The 21,263-nt window shown below is 48.4% G+C and overlaps 2 protein-coding genes across 2 annotated transcripts in view; both read left to right on the forward strand.

The window, feature by feature from the left end:
• PINX1 (PIN2 (TERF1) interacting telomerase inhibitor 1) overlaps nucleotides 1-10,177 on the forward strand; it is a 62,503-nt gene extending 52,326 nt beyond the window's left edge. Inside the window, exon 7 of the mRNA XM_071447986.1 lies at nucleotides 7,174-10,177. Within this exon, the coding sequence (XP_071304087.1) occupies nucleotides 7,174-7,782 (609 nt within the window). The 3' untranslated portion in view covers nucleotides 7,783-10,177. The remainder of the gene's footprint in view (nucleotides 1-7,173) is intronic.
• Nucleotides 10,178-15,970: 5,793 nt separating this feature from the next.
• Nucleotides 15,971-20,586, forward strand: SOX7 (SRY-box transcription factor 7). Its single transcript, XM_071447741.1, has 2 exons — nucleotides 15,971-16,434; nucleotides 18,312-20,586. The coding sequence occupies exons 1-2, from the start codon at nucleotides 16,209-16,211 to the stop codon at nucleotides 19,229-19,231; spliced, it is 1,146 nt and encodes a 381-aa protein (XP_071303842.1). The 5' UTR covers nucleotides 15,971-16,208; the 3' UTR covers nucleotides 19,232-20,586.
• The last annotated feature ends 677 nt before the right edge of the window (nucleotides 20,587-21,263 follow it).

Here is a 21,263-nt window from a genome sequence, read left to right on the forward strand (position 1 = left end):
TAATCCGTTGCACTTTTGCAACCCTGTTGTTTCCTGTTCTGCTGGTGTTTGCAGGCTGGAGGCAAAACCTGGCTGAGTGTCACAGCTCTATTGTGAAGCTCCTGTTTCACTGATGGGATCAGGCTGGGCTCCAGCTCATCCTGCACCCCTGGAAATGGATTGTTTGTATCACAAACAAATGGCATTTTGCATTCCAGGAGTATTCAGCAAGAGAGATGGGGGTTTTCTGGTGCGTGAATTATAAGAATGAATGAAAATTGCTAAAATTGGCCACTTGCTGAGGTAGGGGATGAGCTTTTGACAAAAATATAAAACAGAAGGACGAGACAGGCTGGGAGAATTCGGATGTGGTCTTAATAGAAACACATCACCACAGAATTTAAAACTGAAATAAAAATGGAATCAGCAAATACAACATAAATGAAAATCAAGCACCTGTAGATTGTTGCAGTGGGGTGAAATGGGTGCTATTAAATGGTGATAAAACCTCCTCATTAGGATGTGGTGCCATATCCAGGGCCAGGCTGGATGGAGTTTGGAGCACTCTGGGATAGTGGGAGGTGTCCCTGCCCATTGCAGGGGGTGGAATGGGATGGGCTTTAAGGTCCCTTCCCACCCAAACCATTCCATGGTTCTGTAATCACAACAGGGATATCCTGAAGGATGGTAAAACCTCTGTCTTTGGAGATTTAACTCCAAAAAAAGGTTCAGCTCCACTAAAAAAAGTGGAGCTGGTCTAGCACTCACAGTAGTTCTGCTCCAGAGGTCAATGATCCTATTAATAACCTCCAGATTATTTTAGGCATAGACTTACTATAATAAAATTCCTCAGCCTTTTGATTGCTAGAGAAACAATCTGCTCTTTTGTAGTTGCAAATGTAGCAAAAATGGATCTTCATAATTCCATGGAAAACATTTTTCCTTGTCCCCTTTCCATTAATTACTTCCTTACCTCTCTTCTTGTCCTTGCTGGGTTAGAGACAGCTGATGGCTCATGTGGAGTGTAGAAGTGAATATCAACTGCAAGTTAATATCAACACAGCTGATGTTTCAATATATTCTGGCATAGAATTTATTTTAACAGAGTCAAACAGGAAAGTGCTTCTCTGTAATAATTGGAACTTGTCCTTTTAACGAGTGTCATGTCACCCAGGTATTGGACCTGCAGGATTCTCATTCCATTTCCCATCAGTGGATCCATTGTTCTATTGGTACTCAGGATAAATCACAGTAAAATTAAACCTTCCTATGGATATGTGGCATGTTCTGGTGATTACACCACCATGGCCAACAAAAAACAGAAGTTGCAGGAGACCTGAATTTTTACCACTTCTGTCCAGGTTGAGTATCCCTGCTTCTCATCTCTTTCATTAAACCCTCATTTATTTTAACAGGCTGCCCATGGAAGTGGTGGAAACTTCATCCCAGGAGGGATTTAAAAGCCGTGTGGATGTGGCACTTGGGGACATGGGTTGGTGATGGTCTTGGTAGTGCTGGGGAATTTTTGGACTCAATGGTCTGAGAAAACTTTTCCAACCTTAACAATTCCGTGATCACCAGGAGGTCAAATTGTATCCCTGTTCAGGTTTTGGAAGCATTACAGAACTGAAAGATGCTTCTGGAGTCCAGATCTTAAATTTTCCATTCCAATCAAGAATTAACTCCCCCTAACACTTCCCTGGTAGCTGAGTTGTTTTCAGTGGTTGAGACTCCCAGTGATTGTTAAGGCTTCACAAACATACTGATTTCTCCTACTGGCAAAGTTTTCCTGTGGGTAATTTCCACCTGCTGCTTGTCCTTTTCCTCATGGGCACAGAGCAATTGTCCTGTTTTCCCTTTGCATCAGCCCTGTCTGTGCTGGGAGTCTGTTCTCATCACCTCTCCACAAGATGCTGTCTGCAATAAACCAATTTTAATTAGGTAAATTAAAAGCATTAGAGCCTCCTGGGTACCTGTTCTGATGCCAGAATTGACTGCAGAACTGATGGTATGTGGCCTTATTTATGCATGTATTTATTTTAATCCTGCTTAAACTCATCAGGCTACAGGTCTTTGTTCACCCTCTCGCCTGTTTGATCCCAATCCAAATGTTAATGCTTGTACTTAACTTGAAGTTGTCAGCTCCTTAAAGCAAGACTCTGTCATCCTTGATGTCTGCAAGCTCCAGAGTGACTCTTCAGGAATCATCTGCAGCCATTCCTGGGATGGAAAGATACAGGGATGCCCTCAGCTCTTGCCTCTCAAGTTTTGTGCACTGCATGGGGGTCCTACCAACCTCTCAGTGAGGATCTGAAGCAGCAGGAACAGAACAGGATTATTTTAATCTTATTGTTACAGTTTCTCAGCAAGGAAGTTGGTAAGAAAGGCAGAACAGCAGTGGCTCCATTTTAAAGCTAAGAGTGATCCTGTGTTTTCCATGGAACTCAGGCTCCATGTGCCTCATCCAGCCCACTTACTGTCATTTAAGTGAGACCCAACTAAAATAGTTTATCTTTATTCTGCCTTTTTGCTCATCCCTTCTAGACTGTGCCTTTTGTGTCGTTTTTGTGAATCAGATTTCACAAAATCATTGTGAATTAGTACCAACAAAGCAAAGTCATGTGAAATTACTGGGCTTGAGTAATAGTAGTTCATATGTAGCAGACAGAGATGGTACAAGAGATTATTTTACTCCCCTGTTTTATGATTTTAAGTTTGAAAAAGGAAATACTTGCATTCTGAAGAGGAGGGAAAGTTCTCTGAATTAATCCAGGCTGCTTCTCTTGCTCCTGTATGTTTCCAGCACCCTTTGCTTTGCCCATGGGTTTCTGTCTCACTTTTCCTCCCAGGGTAACGTGCAGGTGCAGATCTTATTTTTTAATATTAATTATAATAATCCCAGAATGGTTTGGGTTGGAATAGACCTTAAAGCTCATCCCATTCCTACCTCTGCCATGGACACCTTCCACTAGACCAGGTTGGGTTGCAGACCCATTTGATTTCATGTAGTGTCTAAATCCCTCTCCCTTTAGGCTTCTTCTCTTGTTTTCACTGATGTGAATTCCTTTGATCATTGACCATAACTCCCTGCTTTTTCCTTTCACTAAATAACTGAAAGGTGCTCTGAGAGTGGGATGCCCTGGAGATGCAATCCTGATCCTGCAGGATTCGAGGGAACCAGGATTTCCCTCTGTAAGTTTAGTGCACTCCCTTAATGATTTAATCAGCAACCAAAGAAAGGCAGAGAAAAACACGGCGGTACATGGAGTGCTTTATGTCCTTTAGATTATTTTCCATACATTTCACTAATTACATAAACAGATGATATTTACAGGGAACTTCTGCCTGTAATTGACCTTCATCTCTTCCTGTGCACTTCCCAACCTCTCCTTGAATTTTCCTATTGTTTCCTCTTACTCATTCCACATTTAACACCACATTTCAAGCAGTCCTTTTGTTCTGCTTGGGACCATCCTACCAATTCCCTATTCCCAATTCCTTCTAATTTAATCTCAGGCAATTTTGGAACTCATGGCATGGACAAACATAATTTGCAAGGTCCAGTCTTCAGGTTTCCCTCTAGTTTCAGCATAATTGCTCTTTCCCTTTTACCTGATCATCAGTTCTCTGGAGCAAGAATATTTCTGTCCTTTATCTGGTGAAAATTTTGTCTTTCAGAAGCTTCAGCAGCACAATCCACTTTTAGGGATATCTGCCTTATTTTTCTTTGAATTTTTTTCTCTGTGTTGGGTCAAGCAGGGGAGGAATTACATAAACTGTGAGGGGTTAGAGAAGACCCCTGGTTAGAGTTCAGCAGTGTTCTCATGGCTACTGGGACAGGTACACCACAGAAGCAGGAATACCTTGGCACTTAACAGCCCTTCCAGGTGATTTATGGTTTTACATAAGCTTTTCCTAAACTCAGAGGTTTTCTAAGGTTGGCACCTCTTTGCTTGTCTCCATGCCCTGTTAATTCTGTGCTCAGTGGCCCGTGGTTATTAAAATTCTTATCAATAAAGGAGTTTCTGAGCAAGGTTCTTATTTTCTAAACTTGTACATACCTTTGGAACTCCTCTGCTTAACCAAAGGAACATTTGTTTTTATGCCTAATGTACTTCATGAAAAGAAAGAAATGTGTAGAGTTCAAGTAATATTTGCCTTCAATTACAGTAATTAAGTTGTCAGGACTTGAAGTCACCAAGGCAATGAGAAAATCCTTTCCTGGTTGGCCAGGGAGTAATGGGTGTTCTGAGCCTGAGTGTGTTTTACACATCAGGGTGGGGAGGGAAACGGTTCTGGCTGAAAACCTGGGAGTCTGTTTGTCCTTTTGCAATCCAGGGTGTCAAAATCCTGCTGTGGGGGGAAGGAAAATGACCCTGCTTGCCTGGGCTTCAGCAGGGCCAGGGAAGTGATTGTCCCTCTGTGCTGGCACTGCTGGGGCACCTCCAGTGCTGGGGACAGCTCTGGGACCCTCCCAACAAGAGGGACCCTGGGGGGCTGGAGCTTGTCCAGGGAAGGGAATGGAGCTGGGGAAGGGGCTGGAGCACCAGGAGGGGCTGAGGGAGCTGGGAAAGGGGCTCAGCCTGGAGAAAAGGAGGCTCAGGGGGGCCCTTGTGGCTCTGCACAACTCCCTGACAGGAGGGGACAGCCAGGGGGGTCGGGCTCTGCTCCCAGGGAACAGGGACAGGAGGAGAGGAAAGAGCCTCAAGTTACACCAGGGGAGGTTTGGGTTGGACATCATGAGGAAATTCTTCATGGAAAGAGTTGCTAAGCATTGGAAGGGGCTGCCCAGGGAGGTTTGGAGTCCCCATCCCTGGAGGGATTTCCAAGAAAGGCCTGTACATGGCAGTCAGTGCTTTGTGCTGGGAACAAGAATGGTCACAGGATGGACTTGATGGTGTTGGAGCTCTTTTCCAAGCTAAATGATCCTGTGATGACATGGGATTCTCTGTTTGTTGGTTTAGGTCTTACTAAAAGTATTTAATATAAATATAGCTCAACCCATTTATCCTGGGAATTCTGTCTGGTTAAACTTCTTCTGCCACTCCCCTTTCAAATGTAACCTGTGTGGAGACATGTGTGGATACATCCTGTTTTTACCCTGTGTTCCACATCCCTTTTCAGGCTTCTTTGCCAGAAGTTAAATAGTTTCAATTACTTCATAACCCTTCAGGAACACTACAACATATCCCTACAAGAAAAGTCCCTAATTTTGATAAGTGCCCACACAAACATCACTGGAATCTCAAGTGCAGCCTTACTTTCGTTCCACTGGAATAGCTCTCTTGAAAGCAGATGGATGAGGAAATCACCACTCTTAATGCATCACTAATGACACCAATTTTTGCATTCCTGCTCATGGGAGTAAAGGTTATGGATGCATAAGGAGCCAGACCTGGAAAACCTTACTCACAAACCCTAATAAACCCAACTTCAGCCAGCAAGTTTAATGATGCCCTCAAGAGAGCCAGGTCCCTTATCTGCAGCATCACACAATAACTATAAAGTGTTGAGATAAGTGGGGTTTTATCTCCCAGCTCTTTGCTGGCCTTCCTCTAGTATCAGGTTATGGCAGTGAAAGTGGCTGTGAAATCTGACTGCTCTGATTTGGGCAGGCAGGATTCAGGATGTGTGGGCAGAGTGGATGCTCTTACCCATCCTTGCACTTATGAATGGAAAATCAAGGAATTATCTCTGACTGTAATCCCTGTGGATCCCCTTTCCTTTAGGAAGGGGTTGTAGGGCAGATATTGGTGAGGATTTTACACCATCCTTCCCAGCTTTTCCCATCCAGAGGGGGTACCTGTTCCCTGTGGTTTGTACAAGGCTTTAAAAAAACAAGTAATGAGCTAGGGGAGCTGGGAAAGAGGCTCAGCCTGGAGAAAAGGAGGCTCAGGGGGGCCCTTGTGGCTCTGCACAACTCCTGACAGGAGGGGACAGCCAGGGGGGTCGGGCTCTGCTCCCAGGGAACAGGGACAGGAGGAGAGGGAACGGCCTCAAGCTGTGCCAGGGGAGGCTCAGGTTGGACATCAGGAGAGATTTCATCATGGAAAGAGTGGTCAGGCATTGGAAGGGGCTTCCCAGGGAGGTTTGGAGTCCCCATCCCTGGAGGTGTCCAAGGGGTGACTGGATGTGGCACTCAGTGCTCTGGGCTGGGGACAAGGTGGGGTAAAGTCACAGGTTGGTCTTTATAGTCTTGGAGCTCTTTTCTAACCTGAATGATTCTGTGATTCTATGAAACTTTGGGACATTTCCAAGAGTCATTTGTGACTTTTGCCAAGCAAAAGGCTATACCGCAAAGGCTTTGTTTTGAGTGCTTTGGTATGTATGTGAACAAGCCTTAATTTCAGCTGCCTTTCTGGTTTGTTTCTTTTGTAAATGTCAGATAATTTAACAAATTATACATTTCCATCTTGTGGCATTTGTTGCTTTCTCAGTCAATTCTCTTCATGCCATCCATAACATCCAGCTCCAGAGCTGTAATTTGCTTTTAGTTTGATATTTCTTAGTTTGATATTTCCTTTCTAGAAAGGAGTCTCTTCACCTGCAGCTGGAGATGAGCAGCTCTTTATTTCATGTCTGCAGAAACCTTGTAAGATGTAACCTGTGATGTTGTTTGTGCCATCTGATAACGTGTGATCAAATGGAGCCTGTTTAAATAACAACATCTGGGACACCCTGACAGCAGAGCAGCTCTGAAACAAACATTTCCAAAGATCAGATAAGATGGAAGAGATGCCTCAATGCTGGATTGCTCCCTGGATTACAAGTTCTTTGCTGAAGAGTTATTCCAGGCATGGGATTTCCTTTGTGCCACAGGCTAATGGATTGCAGTGGATCATTTTTCATGCTGGTTTATGTCTTGCAGAGACATGTGCTTTGTAAAGTCAGTGTAATGTACTATGTATGGCACTGGTAGACATGAGTTATGTAGGAGTAGGTAAACTAAAACTGAAAATTGTCTTGGTTTGTTTTCTCTTGCTCCCTTCCCTCCTTCCACCTCTTTTCCCTAAACCTACAGCATCTTTCACATTAAGGACTGCCTCACTTCCACCCAAATCTGTACTTTCACAGTTAATTTTCAAAGCACCACGTTGCTTTTCAGTATTTTCCTTATTAGTGTGCAAAAAAAACAGCATTATGTTTAAAGCCATGACTCCTGACTCACTCCTGCTCCTCTCTGTTCTCTTGCAGGAGGAAATTCAGGCTGATCTTGACTCCCAGGAAGAGAAGGAGAGGAACAAGTGGCTCTCCAGCCCTGGAGATGGTTCCAACACAGTGAAGAGTGCTCTCACTGTCCAGGAATATTTTGCCAAGCGCATGGCAAAGCTGAAGGGATCCCAGCAGGAAACAGAACCAAAGGTGGATCATTCCAGCCCAGCAGCTGATGAAGCTGTGGAGCCTTCAGAAGAGCTGGAAACCAAAATCAAAAAGAAAAAGAAGAAGCAGAAGAGAGATGATGAGGCAGAAAGGACAGAGGACTGTGAGAAACCAGGGAAAAAGCCTAAGACAGGGAGCTTGAATGGAAAAGAACTGGATGATCCATTAAATGAATGTCACAAAAGGAAAAAAAAGAGGAAACATAAAGAGGAAAATGAAGGAGAAAACATCAGTTGTGATGAGAATACAGGCAATGGAGAAATTTCTGTGGGAATGTCTGAGGGGGAGGAGCTCAGCACAGAGGAGCAGGAGGAAAGGCAGAAGAAACGCCACAAGAAGAAGCACAAAAAGCAAAAAGAGGAGACAGGGGAATGTGGGGAAGGAACACCCAGAAAGAAAAAGAAGCACTGCAAGAACATTTAACCCTTTCAGGCTCAGGGGTGAGTCTGTGTTGAAGTAGGCTCTGTGTAAACACAGCACCAATCCAGGCTTGGACACTGCTCCAGCTCCAGCTGGATGTAAACACAAACTGGGTCTAAACACAGGCTAGATCCAAACTCAGACTCTATCTAAACACAGCTCTCCCAAGGGGGAAAACGTGGTGATGGGCCAATAGGAGCTTCAGTCCATGTTCAAAAGGGATCCACATGGAGGATCAACACACCAAGACTGTGAAAGGCAGGGAATGACTTTCTGCTTCACCTGACTGTGTTTTTCTCAATCCAGGAAAAAAAATTTGAAAAGCTCCCTAGTACTGCGTTTTTATTAAAATTGTTTTCACTTGTGAGAACCTTCTGGAAGCAGAGGGGTTTTGCAAAGCTGTTTGTGTTTTTTCATTGATTTTTGAAAAGTGGTGTCTAATTTTTACATTCATCTCTTTTTACATATAAAATGAATGTTGTTTCTTCCCAAAATGCTTACTCTGATTAAAAGTTTGCTCAGAAAATGTCAGCACTTAAGGGTGAAATAAAAAGACCTCCCTGTGCCTCCAAACCATTGTCAAACAGTTGAAAGTTTGCACCAAAGCCAAAGGAAATGTGTATTTACCTTATCATTTATTAACCATACCTAAATCTTTGATTTCCAGGCCATACTCAGGATCTCTTCACTGGTACCTCTGGAATCCAGAAAGCTGCCTTGGTTACAGCAAGGCTTTTTCCTGAAAGTGGGAGACCAAAAGATTTTAAAAGCACAGTCAGATTGCTGTTTCAATGTGCCATTCACACATTGAAAACTTGCTATTTGGATTTATAACCGAACTAGAGCTTGTTTCTCATTATAAGCCTGGAAATAAGGAATGCTGCAACTGGGCACTGCCACAAGCAGTTTTGTGGGAGATCTGAAACATTCAGCTTGAATTTTGGCATTTTAATGTCATTTAGAGCTGTCATGAGAGATGGGTGGGCTTGGAAGTGGTGGAATGGGAAGAAGGATTCCCCTTCCTGGTGTCCTGTTCTGATATTTCTTTGGCCACAGCAAACTGACAGCACAACCCTGAAGACCAGAGAGTTACCCTGGCAGAATCCAGAATCCAAATCCATGAGCTGCTCATTTCACCCAGGCCTGGCTGGATTTCATCAGTGTAAATCTAAAACATCCCATTGGCTGCTCTGCTGAAGAAAATGGGTACATTTTTATATTGTCTCAGCTCAGTGGAGTTGCTTAACATGGTCTGAGGAACATTGTCAAGATGCAGATGTTAATAGGGAAAAAAATTTCCTTAAGCTGCCTTTATTGTGCAGTGGAGGAAGCTCCATCTGCAGCACCCAGACCACATGGATGGTTTGGTTGCAGCTCAACCCTGGTTTTTTAAGATCTCTTGGTTTCCAAAGCACCTTTTTTTCCCCATGCCTTCAGGACATGCTCATTCACTGCAGCAAAATGAAGTTTCACTTCTTGTACAGGAGAACAAGATGCCTTTCCCTGGATTTCATATGCCAGGGGTTTTAACCCTTGTTGCATCTCCTTTTCAGGGTGTACAATTATTATTCACCATAATCTGCTTGTCCCTGGCTTCCTTAAATGGAAGACCACCAAATACCATCAGTTATTGTCAAACTGGGAGGAAACTCGTGCTTGAGGTGAAAAAAATCAACTTCTCAGTGAAAGAATACAGCAAAATAATGTTTTATGTTAAACTGAAGCATCCCTCCTGATTTCTTCCTCACCACAAGTCAGAATTTTTGTTATTAGAATCCAAAAGCCTGATTGTTTCCAATTATTATTTTTTAACTCTTAAGCCAATTAAACTTTACAGCCTCTCTGGGATTTCAGTTTAAAAAGGTGCTACTCAAGGAATAAGGTTTCCTTCCCCAAATATTGCTGGGCTTGTTTGTTTGTTCCCTCTGTGAATTTTCATGTGTTCCTGTGTGCTGATTCTTGTGGGTGCTTGGCCACATTCCAGTATTAGTTACAGGAAGAATAAAACTGGGAATAAACCTTTAAATTTGTGCTGTTGCTTCTGTTAAATTCAGGATACCCAAGACTTAAATCTGGCTCAGATGGAAGTATCAGCTACCAATGGAAGATTTTCTATTTCTGCAATAAATACACGGCACTTTATCCTGGGAAATGTGGAATTTTAATGTGCCCCAAGCTCTGCATGTGGTTGTAGGAGGGGAAAATCATAATAAATAAATAATCATAAATCATAAATTGCTTGTATTTGACAGAAACAATTGCTTTAACTGCTCTGCTCTGTGTTTGTGGTCAACATTACTCAGTGAAAAGCTCTTCTTACCAGATACTGTCCAGTGAAATGGATGATTGGAACAAGAGAAACATGTCTCAGAGTAATAAATTACATATATATTTTTTGTTTGTTTGCTTCTAGTGGGTTTTGAGTTCTGTTTTAACCCAACTCTGGGTTTGGCAAGAAGGCCTTTTTTAGAAAGCACAAGAAAAAGAATTACGTCAGTGCCCAGATGGTGGAATTAGCAGAATGCGAGCACAAAGGAGCGACTTGGTTTCATTTCCGCGAAAATCAGACTTTCAAACTCCGAGGCCTTTTGTTATAAATTCATCCATTGTCCTCACAGAATGAGGTGGCTCCCAGTGAAATTACCTGGACACCAAGGAAAATGAGAATCCCTGCTCTGCTGTCGCTCCACAACGGGGAAAGAGGCACTCGCAGCACAGATATTAAAATGTTTTCAGTTTTGGTAACCCCGGGTCAGCAGTGACTGAAGGAAATTTTTCCTTTTTGCTTTGGGAACGTTCCAACACTGGTTTCTCCTGAGCTCCTCCATTCTTTGCAGGGATGGGGCTGTTCTTGGCTTTGAGGCTCGGAATTCGCTGCAGGATCCACGGCCAAGGACGTGATTGGCAAGTGCAATGTTAGAGCAGCAATAATGGAGGTTCAATTGTGCTTGCAAGCACCTGCAGGCACCAAACTACCCTGGAGAGACCATGGAAAAATAGTCCTGGTACCACTGTTGGACCCAAATCTGCGTGAACTTTGTGGACTTTTCGAGTTTTGTCTGTCTGTGGAGTTTTTCTTGGTGCCAAAGATGGGAGATGGCACTGGAGCACCTCAAGTGACAGCCCAGACATGTGGTAAAGGCAGAATTCCTTGAATTTCCTCCCAAGATGTTCCAGCTCTGATGCTTCACATGCAGCCAGCGTAAAGCAGAGGTAGATTTGTAGAATCATGGAATCATTAGGGTTGGAAAACCCCTCTAAGACCATTGAGTCCAACCATTCCCTCAGCACTGCCAAGGCCACAACTGACCCATGTCCCCAAGTGCCCCTTAGTAACAACCAGGGTTTTTTAAAGCATAAATGCAAGACACCATTAAAGATTTCAGAACCATCTGTGCTTGTGTTTAAGTGAATTTGAGTCTATTGGGATGCAGCTGCTTTGTAACTTTTGTGAATTGAAGAGGCTGAAGTGTTTCCAGGGAAGGGAGCAGAGCTGGGGAAGGGGCTGGAGCACCAGGAGGGGCTGAAGGAGCTGGGAAAGAGGCTCAGCCTGGAGAAAAGGAGGCTCAGGAGGGATCTTTTCACTAATTTTGTGAATTTAAGGGGCTGGAGCATGTCCAGGGATGGGAACAGAGCTGGGGAAGGGGCTGGAGCACCAGGAGGGGCTGAGGGAGCTGGGAAAGGGGCTCAGCCTGCAGAAAAGGAGGCTCAGGGGGGCCCTTGTGGCTCTGCACAACTCCTGACAGGAGGGGACAGCCAGGGGGGTCGGGCTCTGCTCCCAGGGAACAGGGACAGGAGGAGAGGGAATGGCCTCAAATTGTGCCTGGAGAGGTTCAGGTTGGACATCAGGAGGAATTTCTCCATGGAAAGGGCTGTCAGGCATTGGAAGGGGCTTCCCAGGGCAGTGGAGGTGTCCCCATCCCTGCAGGGATTTCAAAGCCCTGTGGATGTGGCACTTGGGGACATGGATCAGAGGTGGCCTGGGCAGAGCTGGGAATGGTTGGACTCGATGATCTCTGAGGGATTTTCCAACCTAAACCTTTCTGTGGCTCTGTGAAGTGTTTGAGGACAGCTCAGCATCGTGTCCATGGCTGCAGTTCTCCTTTCAGCTGCCCTGGTGCTCTCTGCCTCCAGCTCCTCAGCTCTCAGCAAGGACAATTAGCTGCATTCATCAGCGTAATTAACCAATTTTCTCCCGTTTAAACACACGAGACTGAAGCTGTTGCAGCATCCACCTTCAAAAGACACAAGTTACGTCACGAAACCTCCAAACCTGCCAACGCCAAGGGAAGGAAGGAAGCTCCAAGAAGAGAGGGAAACCACACAAAATCTGTTGGAAGCACTGCCCAGCATCACACCTGGCTGGAAAAATAAGATCTGGGAATAGTGTATCCTATTGGATACAGGGTGAGGATTGTGGGCATCTGAAGCCATCCTTTGCCTAATTCCCCCTCACTCCTGGGCAGGAACCCCCAGGAAGGATCTGAGCTCAGAGAACTTGGGACAATAACCAAGGCTTTTGTTTCTGTACCTGTTCTATCCAAGGATAAACCAATTTTGTCTTGGATCAGCAAACTTTTAGTGATGTAGGACTGGGAAATGCAGTACAAATGCATAATTTGTGGTGGCAGAAGTGGGAATATTGTAAAACAAATTGAAGCTTCATTTCTCAGCAAGTCAAAATCCGCTTCTGAATCACGCAAATACATTTTTTTCTTATCTTAATCCATCTTCATAAATTTAAAGGTGTAAGAAGGAAACTCTTCCTAGTTCCATTTAACCTAAAGGCACTAAAATACATATTTTTGTAACGTTTAAACTGCATTTTAAAAGCAGTAAGAGCAGAACTATTCAGCACAACGCTGAAAAATTTTGCATTTCAAGGGGCGGGGAAGGGGAGCTTTTCTGCATTATTTTTGTGTAATGGGAAAGCTCTGGGTTTTTTTACCTAGAAAATAAATGGTCCAGGTAGCAATCCCTGGGGAAAACCTGGTGGAATCAAGGAGGATGGGCAGTGGGCAGAGTTGGAAACTACAGCACTGAGGGAATCTTCTGCTGGGAACCCCCAGCTCTCTCTGCAAAAACTTCCCTTGGGAGCCAAGAGTTTCATCAATAATTAAGGAACATGTGAATATTGAGCTAATTTAGGATTTGCACTTTTCTCACATATTTTAATGTCCCTGAAGGTTGGCGGGGTGCGAGATGGGGGTGTGGGAGGGTGAAAATAAACCCTCCCTTTGCAGGGATAAAATTCCAGATATCAGATCCACCCCAAAAAAAAACCAAAAAAAAAAAAAAAAAAAAGAGGGCTATTTTTAAAGAGGTGGTCGTTCCATATAGGGTTCAGCCACTCATTTTCTGCCTGGCCCATGGGAGTTGTTGCCACTGTTCCCCATCCATGAAAATGGGGGAGAACAAAGCTTTCTTCCCCCCTTTGTCTGCTCCATCTATTTTCGCTCGCGGCTTTTCACCGTAATTTCCCTGTTCCCAAAGCCCTGGGAGAGCTCTGCTGCTTCCTGTGCCCCAGATACAGGTGAAGCCTCGCAGCAGAGAGGGGAAGGTGAGCACACACACACACACACACAAAAAAAAGGTAATCCCGAGGTTTTTCCAGACTAATTACCCCGATCCGGTGGTAATTAAGAGGTGGCATTTTCACATGGCCCCAGCCTCCTTTATGTAACGTGGGAGCTTCCGACAGGACAGGTTTGACCAGCATTTTAGGCAGGGTGCAGAATGAAACCCTCCTTACTAATGCCATCAGAATGCCAGGTGCTGCAGGAGAGGGGGAGAAGGGGGGAAAAAAAGTGGTTATTAATAATAGTAGCAGTGTTTGCACTTAAAATTCTGTGTGGGGGCCCTGGGAAGGGAGGAAATCCAAATGAGGAATATTCTGCTGGATTTCTTTGTGCTGTAACCACACAGGAGCCCCAGATTGGGTCTCGAGAGGGTCTGAAAAGCCACGAGTTGACCCCTGTGATACCTTTGGGAGGTCAAATGTTACTCCCAGGATGTGGAGGGAATAATGAGGATCAGGAACACCCAGAGAGGTACTCCAAGAGCTTCCAGGCTTTGGCAGCAGAGGCAGGAGTGGGTGCAGGTCCTGTCCTTGCTCAGGGTTTTTTTCCTCTCCCAAACCTATCCACCCATCCTGCAAAATGTGGAAACACAGGGCAAGGTGGAAGTAGTTCTGTAAAAGGCATCAACTGGAATTCACCCATCTCTTTCCTTTTCCCAGGAAGGGAAATTCTGCTGCTACTACTAAAAATTCCTGGCCTCTGGGGCCTCCACAGAGGTGTTTTTGTATTCATGATAGACAGGTCCTGAGCATCCTGAGGGTTAAAAAGTTACAGTGAGCCATGCAACATATTCACCATACCAAAAGTACCATCCTATTCAAAACAAAACCTTGCAACCCCGGGCAGCCTCTTTTACAGGGCACTCCCACCCTTCCTAAAGGAACCAAACAAAATTAAGGATGTTCCAGGTTTTCTTCCCAAAATAACACTGCCAACCTCTGCAGCAGCTCCAGCCTGCAAAATGCACCCGGGAGACCTGTGCAGGGCAGGGTGGGGAGTTTGACATCCTCCCTCCCTGCCCCGTCCCGGCACTTCAAGGCGTGACAAAGGATTTTAGGAGAGATCTGGAGCTGCTGGGACAGAACAGGCTGTCCCCAGGAGCGTGCCCAGCTCCAAATCCCAGATAAAAGGCAGCTCCTCCGTGTGTGTGTGTGTGTATGTGTGGAAAGGGTTTATAAATCTGTCCCGAGACCAGGAAATCTCCTGCACCTTTTAGATTTAAGAGAAGTTGCCTTCCTGTTGTATTCCCAGATAAAGCAGCTCTGATGGAGCCCACTTGTAAATAGCTTAATAGATTTAATCAGTTCCTTTGGAAAATGTTGTTGCTTCCGCAGGGTTTTAGTTCAGTCCCGGGGAAAAGCTCGGGGAGGGAAGTTGCTGCTTCTGCTGCGAGCGAAGTTGTCGGATCCCAGCTCTCCTGACCCCAAAATCGCTGCAATCCGCAAGAAACCAGAGCCATCCCGCTCCTGTGCAGAGGGAAGGGAGACCAGGAAGCCCAGGCGGATCCTGCCCGGCTCGCATTTACATGAGCTCTCTCCATCACTCCTAATCTGACAAGAGTCAATAGGAACACCCAGGCACGTGGGAAACCTGCCCGAACTCCCCGGCCTGGGATCCGCGCCGGGGTTTTCCCCTCTGCCTAGGGGTCAGATGGGGCAGCCTCGGCCAGCCCCAGCCCGCCCATCCCAAACCCCCGTCCCGCTGCTTCTCTGGCAGCGCGGAGAGGAAACCCACGGCTTCCCTGCAGCCCCATATCTGCGGGTCAAAATCATACAGGAATGCAGGCACCAAATGCATTCATTCCCCAGGGCAGGCTGCAGGGATGAGCCGGGAAAGGGGATTTTCGGCGCCATCACCTTCCTGGAGATCCCTTGTCCTAGTGGGAGGAATGCTGCTTGGATGATTTTCCCACCCAGCTGGGCTTAGTGGGGGACACCACTGTGTGGCTTTGGGACTTCCATCCCATCTTTTTGGGTTGCACCAGCACTCCATAAAAAGCAGCAGCAAGGAAAAATTCCTTTGTCTCCCAGTGTCCAGGGATGGGCAGCGGGGACCGACTGGAGATGTTTCATCCTTTTTGAGCTCCATCCCTGCCTCGTTTTCCCCTAAAAGCTCCCTTAGAAGTCTGATCAGGCTGGACAAGCACCCATCAGCAGGTTCATTGTGTCCCAATTTCCATCCCATACAAAGGGATCTGGAAATCTGGGGTGAAAACCCACATGGGCTGGGCAAAGCACAGCCTGGGCTGGTGGTTTAAGCAGAAGTGGGGAAAAGTTGTCCCTGTCTGTAGGATCCGTGCCTCGATTTCCCTTGGCAAACAGGGTTCCTGCATCTTGTCAAAGCCCGGGGAGGGGCCCTTTGCACCCCAGTGGGATCTTCCTTTCAGTGCCATTTTCCTTTTTTCCCCAGTTTTCAGTGCCTTTATCTCCTCTCTCTGTGTTACCCCCCAGCCTTTAAAGTTTGAAGATGCCTGAGGGGCCGGAGGGCAGCGGAGCTGTTTGGGGGCGGGACATCTCCAGCTCTCTCCTCACTCCCTTTCGGCGAGCAAAATAAAGAAAAAATAATAATAAAAGAGGGGGAGGGGGGAGTGGGAAGGAGGAAGGGGGGTGTTGGGGGTGCTGCTTTCCCGGGGGGCGCCGGGCAGAAGAGGTGGGGAGAAGTTTCCTCGCAGAAACCATCCCGGCCGGGGCTGAGGAGTTTGCAAACAAGGAGGAGCAGCGAGTCCCTTCGGTGTCATTGGAGGAGGCTTTTTCCAAGGAGCTCATAAATACGGGAGAGGCCGGGCAGGAGGCTGGGACTGCGCGGGGACCCCGAGGGCAGCGCGGCGGGGCCGGGGGGGCCGGGGGGGCCATGGCTGCGCTGCTCAGCACATTCCCCTGGCCGGAGCGGCTGGAGGGGGACGCGGGCGAGGGGCTGTCCCCAGGGCCACCCCCCCGAGCGTCGCAGGGCGAGAAGGGCTCCGAGAGCCGCATCCGCCGGCCCATGAACGCGTTCATGGTGTGGGCGAAGGACGAGAGGAAGAGGCTGGCGGTGCAGAACCCCGACCTGCACAACGCGGAGCTCAGCAAGATGCTCGGTGAGCAGCGCGGGGGGCGCGGGTTGGAGGGGGGAAAATCGGGGACCCACCCCGGGCATCCCCGGGGGTGCAAACCCTGCCCGGATCCGGTGCCCCGGGGGGAGAACCCGGGCACCCACCCAGCGATCCTGTGGGGATTCAGTGCCCAGGGGCACCCGCCGGAGATCCCTGCGGGTGCAAACCTGGTCCGGATTCGGTACCCGTGAGTCCAGCAGGGCATTCCCGGGGGTGCAAATCCTGCCCGGATCCGGTGGCACGGGGGAGGCACCCACCCGGGATTGGGATGCACACCCTGCTGGGATCCAGCGCTCCCGGCTTGGTCCCCAGGCACCCACCTGCGGTCCCGGGAGTGAAAACCCCGTCCGGATTCAGAGCATTGGGGTGGGGATCCAGGCACTCTCCAGCCATTCCTGGGGTGCAAATCCCATTCGGATCCAGCACCCTGGGTTGGGCACCATGCACCCACCCGGTCATCCCGGGGTGCAAATCCCATCGAGATCCAGCGCCCCAGATTGGGAATGCCAGTGCCACTGGCCATCCCTGGGGGTGCCAACCCTGCCCAGGTGGGGACCCGGTCTGGCACACGGCAGGAGGGCACCCCCACACTTACCTGGCTAGTTTTGGGGTGCAAAGCCAGCCCGGGTGCAGCGCGCTGGGGCTGCAATACCTGATGGAGTTCAGCAGCACCGTGCCCTGTCAGCCAGGGGTGCTCAGCCCAGCACTGTCCCACACTCCAGGTGTGCAGCCACTCCTCGGGGTGCAAAGCCTGATGGTGTCCTGCATCCCAGGGGACAGGCACCCTGCCACCCCTCTGCTGCAAACCCTGAGGGTGCTGCCCTGCTCTGCAAGGAGGGACCCCCAAAATTTTCTGGCCTGTCCTTGCTGTGCCACTTTGTATTACATGGTTAGGGGCTGTGTGTGTGTTTTTCTGCTGTTACTTTTGGGGGATCACAACCCATTTTGAGCACACATTTGTTTCCCACTCCCCATCTACTATTTCTCCCTTCCTCCTAAGCCCCATTTTAATGTGAAACCAAGAGGGCAAACCAAAATTATCAGCCCAGACAGCCTGAGAAAGAGCTCCCCGAATTGCAACACAGCTTTGCTGCCCAACCTCTTATCCAAAGTTTGTGTTTCCCTGGACAGTTCTGTGGTGTTTTCTTTGGTGGTTTGGGTTTTCTCCTCGCTGCTTTGCCATGCAGCATCTCAGCTTATTAGTGTTATTTCTGCTGTCTCAGGCCATGGGAAGGCATCAAAGGCTTTGATGTGTATCCTCATTTCTCCCCCTTACCCTGAGGAGCAGCCTGGGACAGCCTCACTGTGGGATAAAACCCCCCTGCCCAATGCTGCTTCTCTGTGCTGTGTCTTGGGGACATTTTATCTCAAACAGGGAGGCACGAGGTCATAGGATTACAGAATTATGGAATAGTTTGGGTTGGAAGGAACCTTAAAAACCATCTAATCCATCCCCCTGCCATGAGCTGGGACACCCTCCACCATCCATACCAGCTGTCACAGTGCCCAGGTCTCCTTGTGCCCTGCTGCAAGCCCTGGCAGGGCACAAACTGGGGCACCTTAAAGGACAGCACGTCCTGACCTTCTGCTCAGCCAGGCACGGCCTTGGCTGTCCCTGCTCCACAGGGAGCTGGGAGAGTTCTTCTGCCTGGATTTATTTACTAACCCCAAACCCACCTTGTGTGGGGACTTGGGATGAAGGGAGACCCTATAGCAGCCTCAATTCCCCCCTTCTTCTCCCACCCACTCCCACCACATCCCTCTGCAGGATTTTTGGGATGTGTCCTCTGTGTGTGCCAGATGGGACATTGGGGCACCCTTGGGAGGCTGTGGGTGCTAAGGGAGCGTGTCCTCCGTTTCAGGCAAGTCCTGGAAGGCGCTGAGCCTGTCGCAGAAGCGTCCCTACGTGGAGGAGGCCGAGCGGCTGCGGGTGAAGCACATGCAAGATTATCCCAACTACAAGTACCGGCCCCGTCGGAAGAAGCAGGTCAAGCGCATCGGGAAGCGGGTGGATCCCGGCTTTCTGCTGGGCAGCCTGACACGGGGGGACCAGAACTCTGTGCCGGAAAAGCGGACCTGCAGCCGGGCCGGGGGGGACAAAGAGAGCCCGGGTGAGTACCCCCCCCGCCCGGGGCTGCCGGCAGTGCGGGCGTACCGGGAGCCTCCAGGCAGCGGCAGCAGCACCAGCGTGGACACCTACCCCTACGGGCTGCCCACCCCGCCGGAGATGTCCCCTCTGGATGCCATAGACCCCGAGCAGAGCTTCTTCTCCTCGCCCTGCCCCGAGGAGCATCACCGCTCCCACCTCGCCAGTGCCACCTTCTCCGCGGAGTACGCGGGCAGCTCCCTGCCCTGCGGCCACCACCCGCTCAGCCCCATGCCGCAGCCGGCCACCTGCATGATCCCCCCGGCCTCCAGCTGCCCTTCCCTTCCTCCTCCTCCTCCTCCTCCTCCCAGCTACTACACACCCGCCTTCCCCTCCCTGCCCCCTCCCAACCTCCATGCCCACCTGGGCCAGCTCTCCCCACCACCAGACCACCACAGTTTTGACACCTTGGACCAGCTGAGCCAAGCGGAGCTGCTGGGGGAGATGGACCGCAATGAGTTTGACCAATATCTCAACAACCCCGGCCACGGTGACCACCACCACCACCACCACGGAGGGGCCTTGGCCAACGGGCACGTCCCAGGCTCTGGCAGCTCCCACAGCTCCGAGAACAGCCTCATCTCCGTCCTGGCTGATGCCACGGCCACCTACTACAATAACTACAGCGTCTCTTAGGAGCCCAGCCGGGGCCGCCTGGAGCGGCCCAGGAAGGACCTGACACTGTTCCGAGGCGTCGCTCCCTCAGGGTGACCGAACCACAGGGCCCTGGAGTCTCCTTGGTGCTGTAGGTAAAGGATTTGGGTTGTTGGGCCACCACCGTGCAAAGCCGGGAGTGCTCTGCTCCCACTGTGGCCAGGGAGCACCTCCCGACGCCAAAGCCCTTTGGCCAAGCCCCTCTTCCAAAGCAGGGATGCTCCTTGGAGCACAGGAAGGCTGCCCTTCATTTTGGGGTATCCCCAGCTCTGCTTTGGAGTCAGGAGTGCGGCGGCACCCTGCAAATGTCAGGCTTGAATTCCCCCTGGAAGGGGGAAAGGCAGGGATGGGAGAAGGGAAGATTTTGGTGAAGGTCCATGAGCTGTGTTTGGGTTCTGGTGGTGGCGTTGCTGCCTGACCACCCTGACCTGCCTGACCACTGCTATGGGGATTAAAGCCCCCATCCCCTGCCCCAGAGCATGGACTGGGGGCTTCATCCCTCGGGAAACCCCAGAGGGGATGGGGCACCAGCCAGGACTGGGGTAGCCAGCCCTGAGAGCGCTGAGCCTGCTCTGGAGTGGGGTAAGATCAGGGCATGGAAAGGCAGGACCCGGCCGGCATCCACCCCAGATGGGAGCAGGTCCTGGGATGAACATTTTGGCCAAGAGGTGATGATGTAGCAGACACTTTTTTTATCAAACATCCTTTGAAGGGGAAGGCTCCGTGTTTGGAGCCACAGTGCCCAATGCCTCTCCTAACTCTGGCGTTTTATTGCTTGTAATAAAGCTGTACATTGATTTATTCCTTCCATTATTCCTCCTGCCCCCCCACCTCAGATTTTGTATTGCTCGAGTTCTCTTCCTTTCCATAAAAATGAAGCTTTATTTTAAATCAGTTATATGACATGATTAATCTTAGTGTTTACTGTATGGCACTTGGTAATGATTAGTTAGTAACGTGGTTATGATTTCCTGGTTTCAGTCCCCAAAATGTATTAATAATAATTGCAAAGAAAACTTTTAAAAAACCCCCAAAATTTCGCCGGTTTTTAAGCTAATACATTCCATCTCTTTTGTGTGACTCTATGCATTTTGAATGAGTGTAGATATGAGTTTGCATAAAATATTTAATTTAAATAAATGTTTTTATATGATGATTGTTCAATGATTTAAATTGCTGTCGCTATTGACAACAGTTTTCAAAACAGAAACATTTCCCGTGCAAGTGCTATTTTTTTATATTTTTGTTGTCATCGTTGTTGTTGGTATTTTCAGCCAAATTTTTCTACTTCCATTTTTTTTATAAATAAAACAAAGATCTGTAGTTATCTTTACAAATTGTGGATTGCTTTCTAACAAACAGACTCAGGGGATGATGAGTGCTTACCCTCACTTTTCATGAGTGTCCCGGGGTTTAGGTCACTGTGCTGGCCTTGATTCTGCTTTTGCCTTGATGGCTTTTGCCATCTCTCAGATATGATCTTTGTAATCCTGTTTCCACATTACAGTGAAGTCAAGAGCTTTGCCTTTGGTGTCTTGGTGAGCACAGATGATGTTGCCAATTTATGGAGTGAGTGCCAGTGCCTGGAGCGTGGGTTTTAGTTGCATTTAAGGTTCTCTTTTCTTTCACAGTTTGGGTAATTCACCTTTTAATGTGTTCCACAGTGTGGGGATCTTGAAAAGGATCCTCATTTCAGGTGCAGATCGAGGCAATGAGGCCTCAGAAATATGTGGGGGTCAAATTTAAGGAGGCACGTGAAGGTGATGTTGAGTGATGGTCTTCAGGCCTGGCCAGCAAAGAGAAAAGCTTAATCCCTGTTGTGGTGGAAAAGCATCACAGCCTGCTCTTGCCAGACATTAAATCAGGCTCTGTCCCTGTTGTCCTTGAGGTTACGCCAGGCACAGAGAATCCCGGAGTTGTTAGGGCTGGAAGGGACCTCTGGAGACCCAGGGCAGGGTAAACATCTCCCAGAGCAGTGTCTGCCAGGCTGGGTCCCAAAAAGTGGAGGAGAACA

This window comes from Agelaius tricolor, unplaced genomic scaffold (assembly GCF_023055355.1).
Source record: "Agelaius tricolor isolate 1412-34295 unplaced genomic scaffold, bAgeTri1.0.p SCAF_1, whole genome shotgun sequence".
Taxonomy (NCBI): Eukaryota; Metazoa; Chordata; class Aves; order Passeriformes; family Icteridae; genus Agelaius; species Agelaius tricolor.